This window comes from Lottia gigantea (assembly GCF_000327385.1).
Source record: "Lottia gigantea unplaced genomic scaffold LOTGIsca_13, whole genome shotgun sequence".
Taxonomy (NCBI): Eukaryota; Metazoa; Mollusca; class Gastropoda; family Lottiidae; genus Lottia; species Lottia gigantea.
The window spans coordinates 3,630,689-3,658,646 of NW_008707425.1; the positions used below are offsets into that span (position 1 = coordinate 3,630,689).

The 27,958-nt window shown below is 32.5% G+C and overlaps 2 protein-coding genes across 2 annotated transcripts; both read left to right on the forward strand.

The window, feature by feature from the left end:
* Window positions 1-14,242: 14,242 nt before the first annotated feature.
* Window positions 14,243-20,010, forward strand: LOTGIDRAFT_157322 (hypothetical protein; the record flags this gene model as incomplete). Its single annotated transcript, XM_009049080.1, has 5 exons — window positions 14,243-14,302; window positions 16,205-16,292; window positions 17,425-17,673; window positions 18,991-19,097; window positions 19,915-20,010. 5 exons carry the CDS (start codon window positions 14,243-14,245, stop codon window positions 20,008-20,010), a joined length of 600 nt encoding a protein of 199 aa, XP_009047328.1.
* A 4,383-nt stretch (window positions 20,011-24,393) lies between these two features.
* On the forward strand, window positions 24,394-26,786 carry LOTGIDRAFT_157323 (hypothetical protein; the record flags this gene model as incomplete). The annotated part of the gene is made up of 3 exons (XM_009049081.1): window positions 24,394-24,508; window positions 25,996-26,170; window positions 26,594-26,786. 3 exons carry the CDS (start codon window positions 24,394-24,396, stop codon window positions 26,784-26,786), a joined length of 483 nt encoding a protein of 160 aa, XP_009047329.1.
* Window positions 26,787-27,958: the final 1,172 nt, after the last annotated feature.

The following is a 27,958-nucleotide window of genomic DNA, read 5'->3' on the forward strand; positions in this document are numbered from 1 at the left end:
ATATCGTTTTAGCTCTGTGTAACTGCGTTTGGAATTAGAGTAATACCTATCTAGTTATGTGTAACAGTGTTTGAAATTAGAGTAATATCGTTCTAGCTCTAACAGTGTTAGAAGGTATGAAGGTATTATCTTGACCTAAGCCGGAATTGAACCTTGGTTCTAGAGGAATTAAAATTGAGTTTTACGTCCATTATTTTCAAATTCAAACGGGCAACGCTTTGCACGCATTATTTATTGATCGATTATGCGATTCCCTCGGGAAATTTGAGACAAGAAATTTTCTGGTGAAATATCGTGATTTGTAAGTGATAAATCCTTATTTTTCCGATCAAAATCAATATATAGGCCTACTTGATCCATGCCATTTCCCTCGAGAGGTGTCTGAGAATTAGTATGAATGAAAAGCTCACGAACGGTATTTCTTGCATGAGACAAAATGTTTTCTGATGAATTATAACGTACTATAAATATTTGGCTGAACCACTGTTTAAGTGTAGGTTTTCCATTGAACCCTCTTCCACCACATGCCCTACAACACTCTTGGGGATTCTAGAATTTATTGTAAACCCAAAATTACGTTGTCCTGTGGAACTGCAAGATTATGGAATTACGGAACCCAAATCAGAGAATCTAAATGTAAAGAAAAAATTAACATATATAGCGAAAAATATAAACTTAAGCAATCTTGATAATTGTATTGTCATTATATTTACACCGACGCTCTGGTGTTTTTTTTAAATTTTCAATTAAAAGCTTCAGGGCCAAAATTAATGATGTAAGCTTACCGATGCTACAGAAATACCATTGCGGTGCTAAAAATATACATGCACCTTCATTTCAATAATTCAGTTTCACTTTTTGAGACAAAAATGTCTGTGTTTTAACACTTTACAAAAATTGTGATTGTTTATTATTTTAGGAATTCAATTGTGTGACGTAATTTCCTATAAGTCTAGTATTAGTTGCCATTTTGCAATAGGGATGTTGTGTTGAAATATAATCGTATACTGAACTGTTAAAATAACCACATGCAATCCAACCACCCCTGCTGACAAAGTAGGTTGGTCCAAATAAGGGGCACTACTCTTGTCGGATATGACAATCATGTAATGGAATCCTTCTTCTCAATTTTGTAAAGTGTTAAAACACCGACGTGAAAAAAAAAGTGAAATTAGAAATATTAGAATGTGGATATATGTATATTTTTAAGCTTACATCATTGATTTTACGGCTGTTAAGCATATATAAGAAAACAATCAAAAAACTTTTTACTTTGTTTATACAATAGGTTTAAAAATAGTTGGGTGTTATTTTGGCTCGGAAGTAAAATTACAATTCTTTTTAATATATTGATAATGTCAAAGAGACATTTCCTTTTAATAATAGATAAACACCATTACATAATTTTGAACCAAAGCATTGATTAAAATCTTGACGTTCTGAAGTGGAATTAAAGAGAATGTAAAGAAGATTTCAAATTTATTATGCTTATCGGGGACAATGATGGCATCAATTTGCACTATTCCAATTTACAATCAGGCTTCTGCAAATCCGCTTAAACTAAGTGTATTATGACGTCACACCTCAAAATTTGCTTATATCACATAAGACCTTTGTGGAGTTAACGTCATAAAACACTTAGTTTTAGTACAATTCCTAGAACCACAAATGTCTGATTGTAAATTGGAATGGTGCATGATGCTATCAATGTCCCCGATACACATGCAAAATTTAGAAAACCCCTTTACAATCCCTTTAACCATTAATTATATAGCATAAGTACGATATTTCTTTTCTTTTGAATTCATCTTGCAAATCAAATCCAAAGCACTTTAAAATAAAGTAACATCAGAAAAAAATGGAAAATTACCCCTTTTGGTGTTTTAAAACTTAATGTGTCTGTATGAAATAAGCTTTTATCTTCACAATGATTGAACTGCTCAATAATTGCTAGTAAACTCATTAACTTCAATAATAACGCTTTTATAATGGGCATAGTTTGGAGTCGGGTGTGGGGAGGTCTCTCGGTTTAGTTTGCTAGAATATGTACTTTGTTTTCAACACCAACCAAACATTCTAGCGACGTTGTTTACTTTTAATGGCTCGATAGTTTTAGTTGAAACCTTTAGAATAAGTAGGAGACATATTTCTCTACAATTATGCGTTTGTTTCGTTATTTTTCATTATTTTTGTATTTTTTGATATTCCATCACAAACAAACAAAAATAGTGACATTTAAAGAAGGATTTTCTTATTTTTTAGTGTCAAATTAACTGTTTGATTAATTGGTGTTTCTAATGAATTACTCTCTACTCTCAATCATATCATTATTTTCTTGCATGTAATTAAGAGTTTTAACCAATCATAAAAGTCATAAAAGTATGTATTGTCTGGATAAACTAAAAAAGGTTTTTTGACCTTTCTTGATTGGTCACTCAATGGAATTCTGCTGGTATAGCTGATTATGAATTAATTATGGACATGTGAGACAAAGTGGAATTTTTCCAAGTCATTAGAACACCTCTACTTTCTATATATATATTACTCTCTATATATATATATACTTTATTATTATATTACATGAAACATACATGAAAACATGAGAACACCTCTACTTTCTTTTCATATAAGTATTAGCATTTTCATTTTCATGAATTAAAATAAGGGAACCCATCTTTAAATGTTTACTTAAATCTTTTAACAAGTTTTAGATACTGGAAATTAAAACTTTCAGATAAGTTAAAGGTAACATTTCTCACATTTTCATAAATTTGAGCTAAAAAAAATTCCCACTTACTTTAAAAAAATCCGACTGCCTCTTAAGCCATGAATTATCATTTGTCACCCATTCCTTACATTCAGTCGTTTTAGGATGTATTTCTGAAACTTCTGATACTAACCGACATGGATAGATCCGACCATTCTCTTTAAAGCGATGCACGAAGCTTTATTATCTTTTAACACCAGTAATTGAACAACCCATGAGTTTTCTACTCTTACTCTTCAAGTCTGTAGTCTATGGATGTCACTGTGGTTATTATCAATTTAAACAACATGTATATTCCTGGAGACATCAGGTTCACTGCGTGTAAAAGACATGATGTTTTTTTCGTAGTTGGAATTTTTTTTGGCTCAAACTTATGAAAACTACACACGAAAATCTGGAGAAACTTGACCTTTAACTTATCTTACCTTTAATATTTTATCGTCAAAACTATTTAAAAGATTTAGGTCGATGTAAACTTTTTAAGCTCGTTAAGCATTTTCGTAAAAATGAAATGAATGGAGTTTTACGTCCTACTTTTCTGCACCTTGTGGGCTAATGAAGACCGGTGGGTTCGTTTTGCCGTATTGCCCAACTTGCCGCATCGTGCCCAACTGAACAAAAACGACTTCTAAAAAGAAACTAAAGGTTTCTTAACGAGTTGTTTTTGTGCAGTTAGTCACAATGCGGCATGTTGGGCAATGCGGCAAAACGAACCCACCGAATGAAGACGGGCAACGCCAAGCAGGGTGCCATGAGGGAAATTTTGCCAGGACAGCGGCATTTTTTTTATTTCCAACTGTCGAGGGATCTTTAACGTGCACAGCCTGTAGCACACGGGGCCTCGGTTTATTGTCCCATCAGAACGACTAGACGCTTTATCCATGTCAGTGCCTCTCACTTGCATTACTGACAGGGGGAAACCGGGTTGAAAAATCCGAAGGTATTATCTCGACCTATGCGGGGATTGATCCTTGGCCTTCAGGTTCATTGTAGAGAAATGTGTCTCCTACGTATTCTAAAGATCACCTAAAAATATCTTTATGAGTTCCAACACCAAAATCAGTTTAATCTGCTTACATAAAAAATAATATTCACTCCGTTTTTAATTAACCCTTTTAAAACAAAATTCAGTTTGATCAAAAAAAATACATAGATATAAATAGCATAGAATAGAAATATTTTCAGGTTTATTTTAATAGTGTTTGATAATGAAAATTTTGCATACTGCCCATCTAATTAATTAAGTTATACAACAATCTCTAAGAATCTGGTAACGACTGGACGACTGATTCGCGTGCATTATATCCTCATAAGACTTTTTCCGTCTGCTTCTTTATTTAGACTTTAAGAAACTGTTAAAATCGATACACAAGATGATATAAGGCAGTGACTGATTAGCATTGTTTTTATCAATGTGAAGATTACCCCGAGTTAATTTTCTGATTAAAATTAATGAAACTGTAAACTAAAATCTAGAGAAATGTGCCTCTTACCTTGTCGGTAAGTTTTAATTAAAAATATCTTGAAGATCTTGACGTTTACGTAAACCTTTAAAATCTATCATTGTAAAATCAATAATGTTTTCATGCAATCTCTGCTGTTGACCTATTCCAAAGACTACAATAACTGCATCAACAACATCGTATACGGAATTTGGAAACTTAATCAATTTACGTTACCTATTTGCGCAAAGAAATAATTATTTTGATTATTTTTGACGATACTTCATAATCGAAAAGCTGACAGAAATAAAGACAAAATCTCTTTTTAATAAATGTTCGAGAAAGTTGTTGCAATTGATCCCAGACGTCAGTAATCAATAAATGAACAATCTGCCTTTCTTCAGTAAAAACTATTCGTATTTCAAATTGAATGCCTATTGAGTTGTGATTTTATTTTTAAATAACATTGTGTAAATGCTGAAATTCCGATAAATTTAACATTTCGATAATGCATTAGCTTTGTGTTAAATCAACTTGCTGTAAGCAATTGATACTTCTTATCTTTTAAAGCCTTCAGAATCGATTCAGCTGAAGACATATTCATGTTTATACTGAGCACTTATTTTTGTATTTTTATATAAAATGCACAATAGTCTTCTTAAGAGACATTTTGTTTCTGTTAACTTAAACTTCTATCATGTTTTCCATATGACCGAATTTCGAATTAAAGAGGACACCAAAGACGTCGACAATTATCAAAATCATGACATGATAAAGCTTTTAATTATCTAATAGTTATAAGAAAAACAACGAACTATTGTACTGATAGTAGTTTTGAGTAAATTATAGCCGAGAGAAAATATCGACACGACGTGTAACTAACAAATTTTTCTTGAAAATCGAGGTTAACTATTTTCCAAGGTTAATATGGGCTTCAAATAGTCATGTACCAGAGCTGAACAAAACCCCATAATGTTTCATTTGCCCTACTATGGCTGATTTCAGGGGCACAGATCGCTTTTTCAATGCGGGGGGAGGAGGAGCGGGGCGGTGGCGTACGCAGGATTTATTCAAAGGGGGTAGGACCGATGGTGCGAATTCGATTGCAGAGTATAGCGGCATGAGAACGTTTCAGATGAGCTGGTGACACCGTATCTTTATAGCCTTCAGAAATATTATGGAACGTAAAAAACCTTCTTTTATGTTACTGAATTTTCCAGTCATCCAGCGGGTGCCCACGACCTAGGAGAAAATTAATTTTGATACGAAATATCACAGGATCTATAATTTCTATTGCAATTTTATGTTTTTTCATGCGGTCTGAAAACTTTTACCAAAATGGAAACAAACCCGACAAATTGGCGCAAAATTATGCATAGATCCCTCGCGTCAGTTAGTCCCCCAACTCCGTAAACGTGACACTATATTAAATGTTTGTACCTACTATTAATAACATTTACAATGTCTTATCAATGCCTGGAATGTTAAAATGTGCAACCTGCTTTTAAGAAATTATTTTATACGGAAACCCATGACTGCTATACATAAGTGTGTCATTGCATCATGCTCTTAAATTCCATCCACTTTCTTATGCCTTTACTATTTTATTATTTTCAATTTATAATTTCTTTTTCTGTTTTTTTACATCCTTGCTCATTTTTGTACTTTCAGCCTTTTACGGTTATGATTGCACCACAGTACAAGATACAAGGAATGAGAATTCTGTCATATTAATCTTCTTGCCAATAAACTTTAACCAATCAGCCGTTTACACTCAATGTTAGGACCCACCACGTGGGCGAGGCATTACATAAACTCTCTTAGCTACTTTGGTTGGTATGACATGTACTATGAGTTGCCTTCAAAATCTACTCGATTTGGTTATATATGATTTAAATTTTTTATATTTCACCGTTTCAAACATTATTCGCCTGTTCAGCAAGACTTTATTTATGCGCCAATTTAATGCCTTAAGTTGTTATATTAAATATTTAAACACATATTCAAGTTAATTTAATTATAAGGAATGACCTGAACATTATTCCAGTTTATTGATGTATAAACCGAAAAAAACCCAGGTACACTTATGTAGAAACCAATTTAAACAGTGTACACAGGTTTCTTCTGTTTATACATCGATAAACTGAAAAAATGTTCAAGTCATTCCTCAATTGTTTTGTTTTTTACTTTCAACACATTCAATAGTTTTAAATTTGATTAAAGATTTAAAGGGATTGTAAACAGGTTTTATAATTTTGTTTAATGTGTATCAGGGTCACTGCATCAATTTGCACCATTCTAATTGTCAATCAGACGTCTGTAGTTCCTATACTTCCACTTAAACTAAGCGTTTTATAACGTCACTAATCGCGAAATTCGCTTTATCACTTAAAACTCTCCGCGATTAGTGACGGCATGAAACATGTTGTTTAAGTAGAATTGCTGGAATCACAGTCTTCTTATGGAAAATTGAAATGGTGCAAATTGATGCTAAAAGTGTCACCGATACACACGGATTTTTCTTTAGAAAACCTCTTTACAATCTCTTTAAGTCGTCACTGTTTTGTATCTAAATTTGTACTTGTTTTTATGGAGACGAATTTAAATATTTTTCTGAACTTTGCAAGCGGATTTGAAATCATTTTAGATAGGAGAGAGCAGCAAAAAAGACATGCTGCATTATGTGTGTATGTCTTTCTATCGTTTTCAACACACGATTTATGGCTCTGGCGCCAATATTGATGTTTCTAGAAAATAGATTTCGGGGTAGGGACTGTTTGATTTGTACAGGCCTCGGCTGGAACACATACTTAATAAAGGAAATGGAATAAACGGTCTGGAACTGGTCTGAAATACATAAAATAAGAACTAGCTCAATGGGCGAGAAGTCAGTTTGTTACATACGAATGGGCTTTACTTTGCTATGAACAAGGTTGTCATTTAAGTTCCTGTTTTTAGAACACGCGACAATTATCCTTTGATTATACACATAGGGGATTTCTCTTGTGGATTCGCGTAATGGGCATTAACAATCTTACTTGCTCGATTGCTGATGCTTTTGAACGTGAACACAAAGTGTGATGTGCCTTCATAATAATGAATATTTAATTCGGTTGATCTTGCTTTGTTTAGTGTCTTAATCCAATGGGCTTCCCAAGCTTGACGGAATTGTGTGCTTTCATCTTTTGGCATGTCAATTACCATTCGCTCAATGGTGGTTAGGATAAGATCATCTAATAAATAGTCGTCCAGGATGAAATGATTATATTTCGGGGAAGGGAGGGTTTTTAGTCTCCCCTACATATTGTTTGGGACATTCCCTACAGCAAATTAAGTATATCAAATTCGAGGTTTCACATGTTAGATGCTCCTGAATTAGGTACCTTTTCTACGTAGAGTAAAAAATGCTTTGAGTGTCTGCGCTCTTTCAGTTTTGAGGAAATCGGTTGATCTTGTGAACATTCGATTTAATCGTAAAACCTGTCACTTAATTAAAACAGAAAAGGTATGCTTTGTGCAAGAGTTGGTGAGCATCAGTTTCCCTAAAATATAAAGGTAATTTGTTTCTGCTATAGAATCTCATTTGTAGACAGTGATATCTAGAAAATTTCTTTTTTTGAGACTAACGTTCTATGGATGGATGGTGATTGTTGAGAATGTTTTCTCGTGAACTATTTTTAACCCTACGAATATATACGAATAATAATCAGAGTCAACAAGCGACTTTTGGTAAGACGAACGGGGGAAACTGTTTATAAGCTAGCTTTAATGATACGTGCCAACTGACAGTGAACTAATGTACACGATTGAGCAGGTTTTTAACCTCTCTTCGTTTTAAAGTTTTTGCCATCATCATGACGAAGACGCAAACTCTGCGTGCCAGCGCAATTAAAAATGTCACAGGCTAGTTCGAATTTGATAATGTTTCTATAGACAATTTTTGAGTTCTTACCCTTGATTATTTGAAAATGCGCGAAAATGAACAGCTTGTGAACATGATAGAGGATAGAGGTTTCATATATTTGGGCGAATCTTGGTACGCTTATTTGAATTTATGATACTGGGCGTGATGATATGAAATGATGAGAAAATCGATTGGAAAACGTTGGTGACTTTTAAATTTGTGTTCGTAAGTCTACATTAACTATCCAATGGTTCATTAGAATTTTCAGACTTCCAAGTTTTTAAATAGATTTTTTTAGTCAATAATTTGAATTTTGAGACAAAATAAACAAAGCATTGCCCACAGGACGATTAACGAGTACTGTCTAGTTTTTGTTTATTGTTATTATTCTCCTTTTCTAAATTATTGTAATTCTAAATCTTTAGGGTCCAATGTTAGAATTTATTATTGTACTTATCCACCTCTTTTGTTATCAGAAAATCTTCAATTTATACTTAAATGATGCTCTGTTGGGTTGTTTGTTTTTGTAAAATGCATTTTAAATCAATTGCTGTAGTCCAGGTTAAAAAGTTATGTTTGAAATAACGACGTTCTTTTTACGGCTTTAGCTCCATCAATATTTTATCAACGGGTATCAGATCTTAATAGTGTTTGTTTTTTCGTGTGAAAAATTTGACATAAATCTGATAATGGCTAAGAGTGATAAAAAGCTGCTTACTAAAAGACTGTCCAGAGAAAACTATCCTCAATGCATACAGCATGGCTTCGTTAACCAAATCCGAGATCCAAAAATCCTTACTTTAATAAAAGAAAAAAAGGAAAGAAGAAAAGCTAGGCAACGTTATGCTACCTGAACACAATTAGCTATGTAACGTAGCATCTACTAAACAAGTCTCTCTGATACTAAAAGCATAATATCAAAACAACACACATTGCAGATCTTAATCCGAAACATCTGACTCTATTTCAGCCTCTGATAGATAATTTGACAGTTATCGACTGGAGTAGAGTCAGAAAAAAACAAGGCCCTGTCTTATGGGAATTGTCCATACCCATGAAAATGCGTTCTTTGTGACATGATATTAATTTTACCTTCAGATCATCGTAACTTTCGTTTAGTTAATATAACGCAAAAGTGTAACCCCCGAACTTTTGGTTGAGCACGCAGTTTTAAATGGAGAGGAGAAATCAATTTCAAATAAAACTTTGATGGAACCGGAAACGTGGCATAAATAGGAAGGTATGATTGTACTACAAAAATATTCATCTTTTGCTCAGTTTTGCGAAACCTTCCGGTTGCGGAAAACTATAATAAAGGGGCCTAGATTTTCTGTCTTTACACCAGCCTACAACTCAAAATAGACATTAGGGTAGATGTTTCGGTTTATGCAAATATGAAATTTAACCTTACTCTGAAGACTGCTAATCAAGTGTAAGAAATGTAACATTGTTTTTGTTGCCAAAAAAATTAAGATTAATATCAAAATCTCTTGCGTCAACAAAATTGAAATTAAATTCCCTCTATTGAGATGTGTTAGAATTTTAAATGGTTACAATACATTATATTATAAAGAAATCAATAAGATGAAATACGACGAATACTAACAGCTATTCTTTGATAGCACTGTAACTATGCAGTCGAACTTTGAAATAATGGCTTGTCTTGTTCTCTGGAATTTGAAGTTCTTGGAACTGAAGGATACCTGTTCTGTGCCAGGTGATTTTCCCGAACTTGACCAGGGTGTATATTTTAAATTCAACAGTTTTAAGGTTCTCGAATCTATTTCCATATTGGTATGTGTTCAAAACTGTCAAATACGAACTGCTTGTGAATCATTCAACTTCAACAGGACAACCTCTGATTGTGAACTGCTTTCAACAACAGCTGCTGGGTCTATGACCACTCTAACTTCAGATTCTAATATGTTATATTCTGAAATATCAGCATGGCCGACAGTAAGTATATTTTCAAGCATCACGATGCTGTTATTATATCTATATATCAGCATGGCCGATAGTAAGTATATTTTTAAGCATCACGGTGCTGTTATTATATCTATATATCAGCTTGGCAGACAGTAAGTATATTTTTAAGCATCACGGTGCTGTTATTATATCTATATATCAGCATGGCCGATAGTAAGTATATTTTTAAGAATCACGGTGCTGTTATTATATCTATATATCAGCATGGTCGATAGTAAGTATATTTTTAAGAATCACGGTGCTGTTATTATATCTATATATCAGCATGGCCGATAGTAAGTATATTTTTAAGAATCACGGTGCTGTTATTATATCTATATATCAGCATGACCGATAGTAAGTATATTTTTAAGAATCACGGTGCCGTTATTATATCTATATATCAGCATGGCCGATAGTAAGTATATTTTTAAGCATCACGGTGCTGTTATTATATCTATATATCAGCATGGCCGATAGTTAGTATATTTTTAAGCATCACGATGCTGTTATTATATCTATATATCAGCATGACCGATAGTAAGTATATTTTGAAGAATCACGGTGCTGTTATTATATCTAAATATCAGCATGGCCGAAAGTAAGTATATTTTGAAGCATCACGATGCGGTTATTATATCTATATATCAGCATGGCCGATAGTAAGTATATTTTTAAGCATCACGGTGCTGTTATTATATCTATATATCAGCATGGCCGATAGTAAGTATATTTTTAAGAATCACGGTGCTGTTATTATATCTATATATCAGCATGGCCGATAGTAAGTATATTTTTAAGAATCACGGTGCTGTTATTATATCTATATATCAGCATGGCCGATAGTAAGTATATTTTAAGAATCACGGTGCTGTTATTATATCTATATATCAGCATGGCCGATAGTAAGTATATTTTTAAGAATCACGGTGCTGTTATTATATCTATATATCAGCATGGCCGATAGTAAGTATATTTTTAAGAATCACGGTGCTGTTATTATATCTGAATATCAGCATGGCCGATAGTAAGTATATTTTGAAGCATCACGATGCGGTTATTATATCTATATATCAGCATGGCCGATAGTAAGTATACTTTGAAGCATCACGGTGCTGTTATTATATCTATATATCCGCATGGCCGACAGTAAGTATATTTTCAAGCATCACGATGCGGTTATTATATCTGTATATCACCATGGCAGACAGTAAGTATATTTTGAAGCATCACGGTGCTGTTATTATATCTAAATATCAGCATGGCCGATAGTAAGTATATTTTTACGCATCACGGTGCTGTTATTATATCTATATATCAGCATGGCAGACAGTAAGTATATTTTGAAGCACCACGGTGCTGTTATTATATCTATATATTAGCATGGCAGACAGTAAGTATATTTTTAAGCATCACGGTGCTGTTATTATATCTATAAATCAGCATGGCCGATAGTAAGTATATTTTTAAGCATCACGGTGCTGTTATTATATCTAGATATCAGCATAGCCGATAGTAAGTATATTTTTAAGAATGGCCGATAGTAAGTATATTTTTAAGCATCACGGTGCTGTTATTATATCTATATATCAGCATGGCCGATAGTAAGTATATTTTTAAGCATCACGGTGCTGTTATTATATCTAGATATTAGCATAGCCGATAGTAAGTATATTTTTAAGAATGGCCGATAGTAAGTATATTTTTAAGCATCACGGTGCTGTTATTATATCTATATATCAGCATGGCCGATAGTAGGTATATTTTTAAGCATCACGATGCTGTTATTATATCTATATATCAGCATAGCCGATAGTAAGTATATTTTTAAGCATCACGTTGCTGTTATAATATCTGTGTGTCTTGTTAGCAAAAAAACATCCTTGCATTCATTTAAAACTTGTGTAATAAATCGTACATGCACGAAATTATATATATATAATAATCATATTTTTGCCAGGACAGTGGCATTAGCCTGCTCTTTTTCGATTTCAAACTGTCTTGGGATCTTTAACGTGTACAGCCTGTAGCACACGTGCGTCACTGTACCACTGTATTATTTCTTTGTGGAGTATAAATAATTGATAACTTGCAACCGCCTCGGGACTTACTCTTTAGAATAATATTGAGGCAACCATAATCTCTAAAATCTTGATTGTGTCAAATATTTTAGCTAATAAACACAGGCAAATTCAATATAATGTCAACAAATTTAAAAAAATAAATAGCTATAAATAATTATTTATGGGTCGACTGTAACTGTATGAAATATATTTTTTGTTAAAGAGCGAAAGATAAAAACTTCATTGCTTTGTTTTGAACAGTATGTATGAAGCAGCTTTATTACTGCACATCCTTCAACAATAAAAACAATAACGTTTCCACAAGTTTATTGTTCCAATTTTACATCAATGATCGATTAAAGGGACAGATTTGAGTTTTGAACTAAAATGTACTAATACCAAATAATTCCTCCGTCACAAATAGTTCAAATTAGGAATTGCTTCAACTAAATAACATATCCCATTGCCCCTCCGGATATATTACGATCTATGTATTACGGTTTGCTTTTAAAAATATTTATTTTTACACAGTGTATATAATATTTTATTATTGTTATAATATATTCAATAATCCTTATCTTTGTCGTGGTCTTTATCGACCGTGTATAGGTCTCTACACAAAATAATATACAATTTTGTTGTTATGTTTTTTTTAGCTAAGCTGATCAGTAATAATGTCAACAGCTTTCGAAACTATGAATGGTTCTTACATTGAAATAACACACGCCTATGAAGTTCACAACCACTTTGAATCATTTCCTCGACTTAATAAGTCGAATTTTGAAAAAGGCTTTAATATTCCATCTAAACCTTCAATCATTAAGTCGAGGAGGTGATTTAAAATGGCTGTGAACTATGTTATTTCTATGTAAGAACCGTATACAGTTTCGTATGGTGTTGACAGCTCTCCGCCAAAATTTGAGCCTTCAAATCCACGTGTGTCCAGAATTATCTGCGTTTGAAGGTTAAAATGACGACTGTTTTTCCTCGAGACTGCGCCATATGTAGAACAGACATATTCAGAAATAGTGAGAGAAATTCCTAGTTTGAAGTATTTTTGAAGTGCAGGTCCAGTACTTCTGAAGACTATTTACACATATTCAAGACCCAAATCTACCTCTGGAAATGACAAAGCGTGGCCTCTGAGAATTGATGGTAGATATTCACTGCAGGTTGATACCTTACTTTCAGTTGTTGGTGTAAATAAGGTAGTGTGAAAGATCTTGACAGTAGAGTGGCTTTAAGAGCGAAAAGAAAAACTTTATTGCTTTGTTTTGAATTAATGTATGAATAAGCTTTAGTACCTCCACAATGAAATAAATGTCTCAACCACTTATTGTTTAAATGAAAACAAAACAAATTCGAAACAATTTACATCAATGATTCATAATAGGTCGACTGTATACTGTATAGATATCTTCTATAGGTTAATGTCTAATAGCCGCAGTATCCAAAGGCTGTTCCCTTGTGATCTCGTGGACCACAAAGACAATGAACCTTTGTTTGCTTAGAGCCTGTTCCCATAATATGGACTCTCGAGGTTGTGGCCTCATACATGGAACATGTGGTCTTGTGACCCGGAACATAAACAATGACCTTGTCCATTCTTTTGCAACTGCCTAAGAGGGAACACACAATTACGAATACGATATTGCATCTAAATTGTTGAAATTCGTTGTGGTTGTTATCAATATCATCAATATAACTGTAGATAACTGTAGCTTATTTTATTGATTTAATGGCCGGATCCAGCAGAGCGGGCTTTATCTGAAGACATGTTATATTTTTGGATGAAGGGTTAGGGAGGTTAGAAAGAACTTTATAAAATATATGCTTTAAGAGTGATAGTTCAGAAATTTTAAAGTCCTTCTGGTGGCATATTCGAGGGTTGATTTTGGCCTTGAATAAATTGTAAATGATCTTCAGAAGTACCAGAACTGAAAATCGCATAATTCCTTCAAAAATACCACAAATTTGTAATTGGGGTACGCGAAAATCGTCTTGTTGATAACGTCTATAATTGGAAATATGGTTTACGGATAATTTTCGATTATCCATTCCTTAACTGTTCTATGTGATGATTATGGCGGAGTCTTGAAAAATGTATTTTCAAACACGGATTATTATCGACGCATTTGGATTTGAAGCTAAAATTTCGGCGGTAAGCTGTAAACACTATTACTGATCATCTTAGCAGATTAAAACCAGTTTTTAACAAGGTACGATTGACCTACGAAAATGATGATCTTGCATGAACATAAGAGTGAGCGCATGACCATCATGTCCAGACGGAGGAGCTATACATCTACAGTTTCATTAGAGTTGAGCTTCATTATGTTTGATGTCATTGTCATCCACAGCTGTGTATATGATTTAAAACATTAGTTTATTGCTGTAAAAATAAAACATAGACTATTCACAAATTATTATCATGACCGATACAATTACAGAAACAATACCACACTCTATCTTGGAGGAAGGGGTGTGGTAGCTCAGTAAGGTGAAGATTGCTTCCTCTCCAAATTTCCGTTTTTTAAGGAAGGTATCCCTCGAAGAATTGCATTGGTAGGGTAGATGTATTAAAACAAAACCTGAAATAGTGCAAATATTTTGTTATTGTAGGTAGCAGGCTATAGTGTGCAGAAATACATTACCATATGGGACAGTTTAAAAAAAAAAAAATATTTCCCTCAAGTGTTTTGTTGACTTACAGTGACATTTCTTCAGTGGTACATAAGTTGCCACATTGGAATTTAACAACAACTTTTGCACATTTAGAAATAGTACATCAATACAGGCTATTTTGTTCTATACAATATGTCATAGAAGATAAATTAAGTGAAAGCACTTTCTATCTCTCAAGGGGAGGGAAGCGACCAATTAGCCAATCAATTATTATAAGCTATTATTTTATGTTTCTATATCATTTTAAATAATTCAGGTAATTGAAACTGAAATCAAGCGAATAAAATATCTTTACAAACCATTGATTTATATTAAGGATAACAAGTCATCATCTATTTTACCTTTTGAATAAATCGCTATCGTTTATAATTAATGTTGCGAATAGTATATTTATTTGTCAGATCAATTTAAGACTTAGGTAGGGGTTTATTATGTATTAAAGACAGTATTAGGCTAGCTAGATTCATGATAACTTTGATCAAATCACCTCCATAATTCTATTGTGTACAATCTGTATTTTGACCAATTTTCCACTTGGCACAATAACTGTGACCAATCCGTCAGGCATCATTACTATTACCAATTATCTATTTTACAAATAACTATGACCAATTTTTTTTTTAAGTAAATTAACCTGTAATATTGTGATCAAATGCTTGAGGATCAAAATCCCTGTTTTTAATTTGTGCTGGCCAAATTCCCTCTAAGCAAATTTCTGCTATCAAATTCCCCATGACTGAATGCCTGCTTGCTAATTTCGCTGTCACCAAATGTCTTTTTTCCATTAATATAAAGTCTGCTTGTCGAATTTTCTGTAATTTCTAGTTACCGAATTCTCAAAGACCAAATATCTTGTTGCCCAATTTTCTGTAATTTCTAGTTACCCAATTCCCAAAGACCAAATATCTTGTTGCCCAATTTTCTGTAATTTCTAGTTACCCAATTCCCAAAGACCAAATATCTTGATGCCCAATTTTCTGTAATTTCTACTTACTGAATTCCCAAAAACCAAATATCTTGTTGCCCAATTTTCTGTTATTTCTATTTACCCGATTCCCAAAGACCAAATATCTTGTTGCCCAATTTTCTGTAATTTCTAGTTACCCAATTCTCAAAAACCAAATATCTTGTTGCCCAATTTTCTGTAAGTTCTACTTACCCAATTCCCAAAGACTAAATATCTTGTCGCCAATTCAGTTATGGTCTAAAGATTGACCGATAGGGAAGACAATGTTCAAGAGACCCGTCTTTAGATTCTAAGTGAAGTGACTAAATTATAAATTAAAGCTAATAAAAAAAAAGGATACGAAAGTTTGGTCTAATTTTGATTAAACTTTCCTTATTGTGTATCATGATTAATTGTATTATTATTTTCTAGAGATTAGCAGGAGACTGTTCTCATCATACCTGTCCAGATGAAACATACTGTGTTATAATTAAACCAGGAGAGACAGCGTGTCATACAGGTTGGTATCATAATATTTGGATCTCTCAATTTGACTTCAGTGAAATTTTCAACGTCAACTATCTTGTGATTTGACTGCTTCAAATTTAAAACATACATAAATTTGGTATACATGTACATACAGTCAATAAATGCAATTTGAAGGCTTAGTTGAAATATAATAGCCTTTTTAAAAATTCAATCACAACTTCTCAAATTGTTGTGAACTAAGTTTGTGTGTATTATTTCCATGTAAGACCTTTATATATGCGGTTTTTTTTGACAGCTTAAATAATCAATTTTGTTTATTAAAGATGGGTTTCCTTATTTTTTAGTGTCAATTAAGCAAACTAATTGATTAACAAATTAAATTACATAAGGAAATAAATTTCATTACTTAAAAAGGCATTCCGTTTTTTATTGTGTAGGTCGAAACATCAAAATCTCGAGAAATGTATCCCTTAACTTATCTGAAAGTTTTAACTAAAAAATCCAGCCGTTAATTTTTTTAAGTTTACGTAAACTGTTTAACTTTTAAGTTCATTATGCATTTTCGAAGCTGGTAGAAAACTAAATAAACGCCAAATTGTAGAAAATATGCATTCAACTTGTTATGAAGGTTTCAACTAATAATATCGATCAATTATATAGCCAAACACCAAAACTAGATCAAACTGATTAAATAACAATTTACAATTAAACCTTTTAAAACAAATTAAGATACATAGATATAAATAGCCTTATACTTTAATATAATTAAAGCCGTTTTTGATATTGAATTTTAAACTTTAGTTGTAAGACAGTTTGAATTCATTGTCTTTGACTAAACCTGATTAGGTTATTTGGTTGGGTCATTTTCGATACATAACATTTGACCAAATGTGAGAGTTCTTCCATTCGTGTAACTATAAAACATAGAATATATTGAACAAGTAATTTGTACACCGTATGGCTATTTTGTTCAAAAATCCCAAAATTGGTGTCATACTACACTAGGGATCAATGGTCGCGTCTGTTACAATCTGTTAGCTAGTTGGACACGATACTTTATTTGGTTTATGATGGAAATGGCAGGTATCCAGTATACAAAATATACCGCTTTTTGTGCAAGTCATTTAATTTATTTCCTATTTCCATATGCTTCGATCTTTCAGAGACATGGCAGATGGTCACAGATACAACATCAACTACGCCCACAACCACAGTCCCAACAACTACCACAACATCATCGTACACGTTTGTAGAAAGGTCGGTACCACAAGGCGACGGTTCTTTTGTTCTAGTCAATGAATTAGTTGCATCACAGACTCTCTCTCTAGCGGAAGTAGAAAATCTTATCATCGATCACCGAGCATGCGTAGCCACCTGTGGTCATATACCCGGGGGAACGTACCAATCGTGTGGTGGGTGTGATCATTATGTTAGCTGTTCAAATGGAAACCTTATCTCTCAACCTTGTTACAGTAATCTGAAGTGGGATCAAAAAATACGTAATTGTAACTTCGAATCTAACACTTGCAACTATTAGATTGGGTTCTTTAAATTGTCAAATTCTGGTGGTATTTACGGTTTAATACACCTTGTTTAATTTTACACAACGTTTCAACAATTTACAATGTCACCATCAGGTGGAAATTATATATGAGATTCCAAATTGAAGAAAGACAAGCGTGTATCTAATCATTCCAACTTGGACGCTCATAATGTGTATTGTGTTTTATCCACTAAATTCTGTTTCTTTGAACATCAAGTTTTACTCCTCCCCACATAGACCTTCAGGTCAGCGAGCAAGCGTCTAAACCATCGAGCTGAAATATTACAAAGGTTCTTGTGAGACTCAGAAACAATTGCTAGTTTGTTTCATGTATGTTTTAAAGCATGTGGTATGTTAGATACTATCTTCAATACTATATATTTTATCAAATTCTGTTGGGATATGTAATAAATTAATTTAATTCAGCTGTAAATACTTTTATACATTATACTTAATTCTGTTGTATATTATACTTAATTTTGTTGTACAATATACCTAATTCTGTTGTACAATATACTTAATTCTGTTATATAATATTCTTAGTTCTGTTATACAATATACTTTATTCTGTTATACAATATACTTAATTCTGTTACACATTATACTCATTTTTTTATAACGTAATTCTGTTATAAATTGTACTTAATTCTGTTATACATTATACTCATTCTTTTATAAAGTAATTCTGTTATACATTATACTTAATTCTTTCATAACTTAATTCTTTTATACATTATACTCATTATTTTATAACGTAATTCCGTTATACATTATACTTAATTCTTTCATAACTTTATTCTGTTATACATTTTACTTAATTCTTTTATAACTTTATTCTGTTATACATTATACTTAATTCTGTTATACATTATACTTAATTCTTTTATAACTTTATTCTCTTATACATTATACTTAATTATTTCATAACTTTATTCTGTTATACATTATACTTAATTCTGTTATACATTATACTTAATTCTTTTATAACTTTATTCTGTTATACATTATACTTAATTCTTTTATAACTTAATTCTGTTATACATTATACTTATAATTATACTCGAAGACTCGGTGTTAATTAAGTGTAGTGATTCCCCCACACCCCAGAGCAATCATTTGAACCCCTTCAACCTCAAAAAAATATGGACATTCAAATCATTGTAAATTGTATTATTTTTCTTTCGAGCTAATTATAATGTCCCCTGGGATTCCCAAATTGACTGGGTTGGCTTTATACTTGTGGCTCTTATTCGTCCATCGCATACACCAAAAGACCTGAAACAATATCGAAAGGTAAATTCTTTTCCTACAAAAGTTAGAAACTCCCTCAACAGCCTAGTTCCACACTCAAAGATTGAGAACACATCATTAGTGTGTAACACAATGACATTAAAAGACTCGAGTATATTTAGCTAAATGAATTCGTAGTCGTTGAAAACACAGTTGCTCTCTGATTCTGTCAGTCGCAAGTTCCCTTAGATTCCGACCAAGCATGTATGATTGTTTTCTCAAAACTGAAAGAGCGTGGGTACTCTAAACGATTTTGACGAAACATAAAAAGTTCCATCTTAGCGGAGATAGCAGCTAAGACAGTGAGAGTAAGTATTGTGATATTATCTAGCTAGATTATTATGATTTCAACTGATATCATTTAATTATTAATTAGTTTATTATTACCATTAACATTAAACATTGTCTTCGATATCCATATCTAATTTGATCTGTTTGGTGCGATTTAGCAAGGAAAATCCAGCTTTTCTGTAACAGGGTATTGATGTAACACTGAATTAGGAAAGAGGACAACAAGCACGAAGTCTTGATTTTGTAGCTTGCCAAAAAAGTTGTTTTTTTTTTTCTTCTTAATTTCACACAATATTGATATAATTATTCAACATAATGGTTCAAATTTACAGAAACTCACTATTTTATATGAAACTGTACGAAGAAAAGGTACCCGATTCAAGAGCTTCTGAGAAGTAAAATTTCATGGCCACCTCCTAAAACTGACATGGACATATGCGCAGGTTCAGATGGTTTTATTTGCTTCATTTACATTCCCTTCGAGAAAGAAAGAGTTACTTTTCGTGAAATTTGATAACTCAATTTCTAGCCCAAAAAGAGATTTATCACAAGTACTGTACGAGAGAGATCAAACAAAAGTAGTCTTACGATATTTAAATTTTCTTTGAGAAAGAGACTGGACTAATCTCAGCACGCACTGATAATAACATTGGTCTACACTACAGTCAAATATATAGTTAGATACGTCTTGATAAGTAATAAAAGTTTAAATATCAAGATGTCACTACTAGAACGATACATCGCCGTATTTATTTAATCGAAACTCAATTTGTTACAAATTGTTACCAGGTAGACGGCGTTTAGTTTAGACGGTCTCGGATTTACATTTCCTCTACTTCTACAATAATGTGCTAAATATACTTAATTTTCCACGAAAACAAGAATTTTAAAGGTATGTATGGTAAAAATTTTACAAGTCTTTAAATCTATTGAGGTAGACACAATCTGTGGAAAATGTACTGAACAGATCTCTAGTTCCTTGAAGTGCAAATTTCTTTGTAAAGATTTGCAAATTTCTTCTTGAAGAAGTACAAATTTCTTAGTAAACATTTTCAAATATCTTCTTGAAAAAGTCCGAATTTTTTTTTGAAGAAGTCCGAATATTTTTTTGGGGAAAACCGAATTTCTTCGTGAAAAAGTGCCAATTTCAATAATCGTCAAGGTGTGACAGGGCCATAAGCAGTAAAATCATATTACAAATTATCTTGAGGAAGAGTCTGTCTCTCGAGACAGTGGTCTTGAGTTTGTTTCTCATGATCTCGTGAAGATATCATTAAAAATCTTCTGAAGCATCGAGATAACATGAAGAAATACAAAAAGCTCTGGAATAATTTACCAGACAGACGATTTTCAAGATAACAAATATTAGCTTTTTCAACTCTTTCTTTGTTAAACTTTTTTCATAAAATATTGTTTATTCAATTCACTTCAAGACAAGACAGTTGTAGATGTGATGTTTAGATGAATTTTTGTCATTTGAGTTGAAAATCTAAACTTATTTCCGTCAAAACCAGTTTAACTTGTGTGGATTTTTTTTTCCATTATTACAATTCCGGCCATTAAAATCTATAAATTCATTCCATTGAATAATTTTAATATATCATCCCTCTTGTCAAAGAATTGTCGGACTGTTTTTTTCTAAGAATATACTCATTCTATAATCTAGAAATCTGTCATATGTTTTTCATGGATGGTTCTATAGGTGGTTAACCCTATTCTTTTATGATTTAGGCTTTGACGTCATAATTTCAGCAACATCTGGAATAAAACAGGCTGCAAGGTGTTAATTCAGTAAGTTTAACTGAAATATACAATACTACGATGGACACAAAAGAAGTATCAGCTATCACAATGTAACAGTATATATACAAAACTACAAATAAAAATCAAAAAAGAACACCCGATACACCACTCCATTACTTATTGTACATGGTTGAATACTTTTCACTGACGGATTAGCGTAGGTTTCTGAATCCCTATTTTCACTTTGTACATATTATAATTATAATAGAAATAAAATACTGTTTAAATCAATGATCCTTAGAATGTTTAAAATTGTATTTGTGTAATGAATTATTACTTAGTTTTATGGATTTATTTGATTTTAAAGGGATACCTTTGTATAGTTATGGTAAATCCACTGATGACTCATTTTAATTAAGTTAAAAAAAAAAAAAATTTTGTCATCCTAAGAGGTAGTATACCTTTAAAGGATATTATCTGTCTCTATTGTATGTTCAACGGAAAAGGTTCTTGCTAAATCTATAAGCGACTGGAAATAATCATCAATATACTAAACACAGACTCTTCAATCTCTGGTCGATACTGAATTTCGTAATATGTCTTTATACGTATTTGTAGTAACCTATCTGGAGTTTTATCAATTTCAGTTTCTCCCCGAATATCACTGCTGCCAACTTCAAAGAAGTAGAAATCGTCTCAAATTCCCATTGCTATACCGATGTACAAGTAACAAGGCCTGCTACATAAAGTCATCACTTGAATAATTATTCCATCACCCATGCATACATTCCTTTTCTGCAATCAACCATCAATAATTGTTGTCCGAATTGTCATTTAATCTAACTTTGCAAGTTTCTAAGATTTCATTAACACACCTTCACTGGAAGCATTTCTCCTCGAAAGTAGTACCTGCAACCACTCTCGGAAAGAATACCCACGACGGACCTGAAACTTTAACAGCAATCAGTAAGGAATGTTCTATCGAGGTCTATATTAATTGTGCTACTTCCATGTACGTGAAATGGTGCATCTGTATCAAGCAACCAGCAATATGTATAATTAATAATGGGTGAACTAGCACTAACTATGGATTGAACATATTTAATATTTCCATTAACGGGCATTAAATTGATTTGTATTGTATTTATTATAGTATTTATTCTGTTTATAATTGCAGTGCCTCGTAAGTTTTCTTAGGCTGGAAACCATTATTTGTATGTTTTTGAAAATTGTTCATAATTGTCTTACATTATTTCTTAATATTTCACAATTTCTGTTTTAAAAATTTTAAAGAAGAAACAGACAATATGAAAGCAGAATTTGTCAAGTCGACTGTTTTCACAAACTATTTCGTTTTCGAAGTTTAGCTCGTCTAACAAAAAAGTTTTGACATGATGGATTTAATCAGATTGTATTGTATTATTGACCAATTTTGTTTGACAATACTTGGCAAAAAAGCCATTGTTTTCGAGAAGACGATCGATCTGTTCCAAACCAAGCGGAATAAATATATACAGACTACTTCCTGGGCTATTTTATATTGATTTCATTGAAAATAGCACTTAATAAGGAAGTAAAACAAAAAATTAAAAAGTATACGGACTTAGTACAATGGTTCTAGGTTCTAGGTCTACTTGTGAAGGCTTTATGAATCATTTTAATTCTTTTGATATGCTATGATACTTTGTAAAAAGTTATATTGACTAATTTGATCGGACATTACTTCGCAAAGTTTTATTGGTCGCGTCGAGAGTCGGAGCCAGGTTTACGGCGAAATACCTGAGGGTAACCACCACCCCCCCCCCCCCCTCCCATCCTTTGCCCCCGCCACTGATCGCGTTAATCGATCTGAAGACTACTCCCCGAATATTTTTTTAGCATTTCACTTAATAAGGAAGCAAAGCAGAAAATGTTTAAAAAGAAAGACCCAGGATTATCTGAAAGCTTTTAAGGGTCATTAAAATTCTTTTCTCCCTTTCTGACAGTAAATCGAAATTGTCAAGCGAACTGGAATAAAGTATTCAAAGTGTCGATTGTTTTCAAGAAAATATTTCTAAAATATTAAATTGTTGTTTATTTATTCGGACTACAGTCTTAAAAATATTAAAGTGACACTACGTCTTAGAATGAGCATAAAATTTAAGTTCTCGAAAAGGTTAATATTAGTCTATATTGATCAGTTAGCGTACATGGTTTCATAAGTTACAACAGAATCCCTGTCGAATCTGGAAAATTGGAAAATTAAGTAATTATTTAAAAACACTTAATCTTAATATTAAGCGTTTTTCAATTGTTAATTGCATATTTATGGATAATTAATAAGTTTTTTAGATTTATCGGATTATATAAGAATCCTGTTATGTTATTTATGACACCAGGTATATCTTCTGATGAATATATGTTCTTATTGGCCATGTTTAAAATTTTAAAATTTTATGTTAATTCTAAGACGTAGTATCACTTTAAGATCATTGAGATCAATATTGAGTTTCTTTTGTCCACAAATCACCATTGGAATAAGTGCATTCATGGTCTTACAATCATCTTAATCCACCAAGACGGTTGGCAGCACGATTCTATCGTCATTGGTTGAGTGTGATTGTTTATAGGAGTTTAACTAGTTATTTGATTGTTAATGTTAAAGGGATAGATGCCATTAGGGTGTTGATTTGAGACTTCAATATATGTAAATAGTCTTCAGAAGTAATAGAAATGTACGAAATCGCATAATTTCTACAAATATATATCAAACTAAGTGATGTATTTTCTATATATGGCAATGTCTCAAAAAAGACGACTCGTATTTTTGACTTTCAAACATGAATAATTGTAGAAACACATGGATTTGAAGGCTCAAATGTCGACGGTGAGGTGTGAACACTATTACTGATTGGCTTAATAAAAAAAAATCCCGTTTCTGAGACTGGTGTATAATTGGTCCAAAAATAGCACACCTATCCCGTTGTTGAAGTATCGGTGTGAACAAATTAAATGGCTACATTTTAAATTTTCTGCTGCAAAGAAGAACTGGAAATAAAGCAAGCTTGCGAAGCCTACCCTTTTAATATCATCTATTTCAGCGACAAATTACACGACTAAATGAATTTTATGAACATACTTCATCCCATAGAAGAATTTTTGTTTTTGCAGTCAAGGTATAAAGAAGGAAATTAGTAATAGCTTGATATTGTTAAGATGACTTTATTTTGTATATGATATTTAATCTTTATATGAATATGTTACGTTTTATCGATTCCAGCTCTAAATGACAGTCCTGTATGGTTTATATTTGATTTTGACATGTGTGAGTGCGTCTTCGCTGTACAAAAGGGTCGATATCGACAGTTATAGAACGCCGACTAAATGGGGTACTGGACCAGGTAATTAAATAATTAAATCTTTAATATCGAATATCTACATGTTTTTGTTTTCATTTTCAAAGAAGACAATTTAAAAAGCTTCTTCGAATAGTTTCAGAAAGCCAATATACGTCAACTGATGAGTGAAAGTGAAGAAACATGACCCCATAAAAATATTTACTCAAAATACATTGTATATCAATACAATTGATTTCAAGTTCTCTACACAGCACTGTAATATCTACTTGGAAAATCATAGCGTACATTGTCATATCCATCGGTATTGAACAGTGTAGTATGCACTGAAATATATCCATATAGAACGTAGTCTTACATTGAAATATCTCTTGACGTGGAACGATAACACTGAAATTTTGGTATGGAAAAATGTAACCTACAAATACAATGAATTATCGGTACAGACAATGTGGCGGTTACTGATATATCGGCATTGTACTATGTATACTGATATATCTGTTTGGGACAATGTATACAAATATTAGCATGGGACAATGTATACAAATATTGGTATGCATAATGTATACAAATATTGGTATGAGACAATGTATACAAATATTGGTATGCATAATGTATACAAATATTGGTATGAGACAATGTATACAAATATTGGTATGAGACAATGTATACAAATATTGGTATGAGACAATGTATACAAATATTGGTATGCATAATGTATACAAATATTGGTATGAGACAATGTATACAAATATTGGTATGAGACAATGTATACAAATATTGGTATGAGACAATGTATACAAATATTGGTATGAGACAATGTATACAAATATTGGTATGAGACAATGTATACAAATATTGGTATGCATAATGTATACAAATATTGGTATGAGACAATGTATACAAATATTGGTATGAGACAATGTATACAAATATTGGTATGAGACAATGTATACAAATATTGGTATGAGACAATGTATACAAATATTGGTATGAGACAATGTATACAAATATTAGCATGGGACAATGTATACAAATATTGGTATGCATAATGTATACAAATATTGGTATGAGACAATGTATACAAATATTGGTATGCATAATGTATACAAATATTGGTATGAGACAATGTATACAAATATTGGTATGAGACAATGTATACAAATATTGGTATGAGACAATGTATACAAATATTGGTATAAGACAATGTATACTGATATAACGGCATGTACAATATAGCCTACACTGAAATATCGACAATAGGGACAAATTGCACTTAAATGTCGGTATAGAATAATGTAGTTTACAATGTAATATTGGTATATTATGTTATATCGACCAGAAACAATATGGATTTAAATATCGGCTTAAAACAATATGAAGGAAACATCGGCTTGGAACAATATGGACTGAAATATCGGATTGAAATACCGGTTTGAAACAATATGGACTAAAATATCGGCTTGAAACAAAATGGACTGAAATATCGGTATGAGACAAGTATACAGTATAGCAGTATTCATCAATTTCAGCTTGTGTAATCAACTGTTGGGGTAAAGAGAATGGTGTATATCAATCATGTGATTCGTGTAAAACATATATAACATGTGATAGAGGTAGACTCTATGATAATGGTACCTGCTATGAAGATCTAGTATGGGATAATAATAGAAAGAAATGTACCTTTCCTCCTTCCTCAACATGTTGGTAAGTGGCGGCTTTGAGTTCCATTCATTCTTATCCAAAATCAACATCCGGAAGACTTATCAGATTATGGGGGACTATCAGAATTACCTTCAATGCCAAATGGTTATACGATAGTGACGACATGATCTTGACAAACTGTTCTAGATATACCGTACATAAAAAGGAAGTCGAATAGTAATTTGGAACGGTGCAAATTGAAGCTATAAGAGTCCTCGCATAACATGTCTATATAGGAAAATATTCCATGAAAGCTATGGCACTCTATTATGGAAATGTGCCCATCTGGCATTAATATGCACGTTTATTGAACTACTGAATTCTTCCTCGAAACGCAGCATATGTCACACTGAAATATTGTTATGGGGCAATGGAACGAAAATTTTGAACCAGTTGACGTTAATTTTAACCAATTTTCTTTGATAGGATGAATGGGCCATGTACATACGACTGTCGGGATAAAAGGGATGGTAACTACCAATCATGTCGTGCTTGTGACGTTTATGTCACTTGTGTGAGTGGTAAACTGTATCCAGATCAACCGTGTCCACAGGGGAAAGTTTGGGACCAGTCAATCCGAGAATGTGATTTAGCTTCTTCAACGTGTATTCAAAATTAAAGGTTTTATTCTTAAAGAGAGAATTGTCTTTATTATAATGCGATGAGTCTAACCAAAATGGAATCAGGCCCGTATATACAGGGTGACAAAGGGGGTTACAAGTTAATGTGAACTGGCCGGTGGATAAGTGCAACGACAATAGACGTCCACAACTCCACGCGGCCTAACAAAAACTAACATAAAGTAGGTTAAGAGCAAGAAGTGATTTTTTAATCATATGTATGAAAAAGGGAAAAGATATGCTAGGACAGCAATATTTTTGTTTACCAATTTTTAGCAAATTGTTGCAAAATTTGGACATCTTCACTTGATGCATTCACTTTTCCATACGAATCGACCGGAATGCCTTCTAGACTAGTCCGGTACGTTACAGATGATTCCATTTCCAATTCTGACAGAAAGCTTTTAATATCCAAGTCACAAGTCTTTAGTATATTAAGAATTATTTGGAATTGATTTACATAATAATTTTCTTATGAAAGAAAGTCATAAATATTCTACACGATGTATAAAGTACAAAGATAATGTACAAATCTGCATCATTCATAGTCTAAACGCTATACTTTAAAAATCTTAAAGGAACTATAAAGATGTTTTCTAGCCTTTTTATGTGTAACGGGGACACCTTTGACTTGTATTTGGGACATTCCAATTCTTCATCCAATGCCCGTAGTTCCTGCAGTTAATCAGAAATGACGCAGCTCCAGCAAGAGAATTCGTAGCCATCGATGTCAAAGGTGTCCCCCGATACACATAAAAATGCTAGAAAACCTCATTACAATCTATTTAATTACTGTCAGAGTGGGATGATAAGAAAACAAAGATTTTTTTTTCCCTGTGTGACCCAGACGCTTATTTACTGTCTTGTAAAGGAAATACTTTTATGTTATATTTGTTTTAAGTTTAAGACCTTTGATTTATTTTCGCTGGGTCTAGTAGATGCGATAAATTTTTAATGAAACTTGGTATACATCAAACTGAATTTGTTCTAAAAGGGTTAATTAAAAGAGATTAGTGATTGTTAATTAAGCAGTGTGACCTAGCGTTGGTATTTTTGTATGTCTTGGTAATATTAGTTAAAACCTTTAGAATACACAGGAGACATATTTCTCTACAATTGGGCGTTTATTTGGTCAGTATTAGACCCAAAACACAAGGAAATGGTGCAGTCT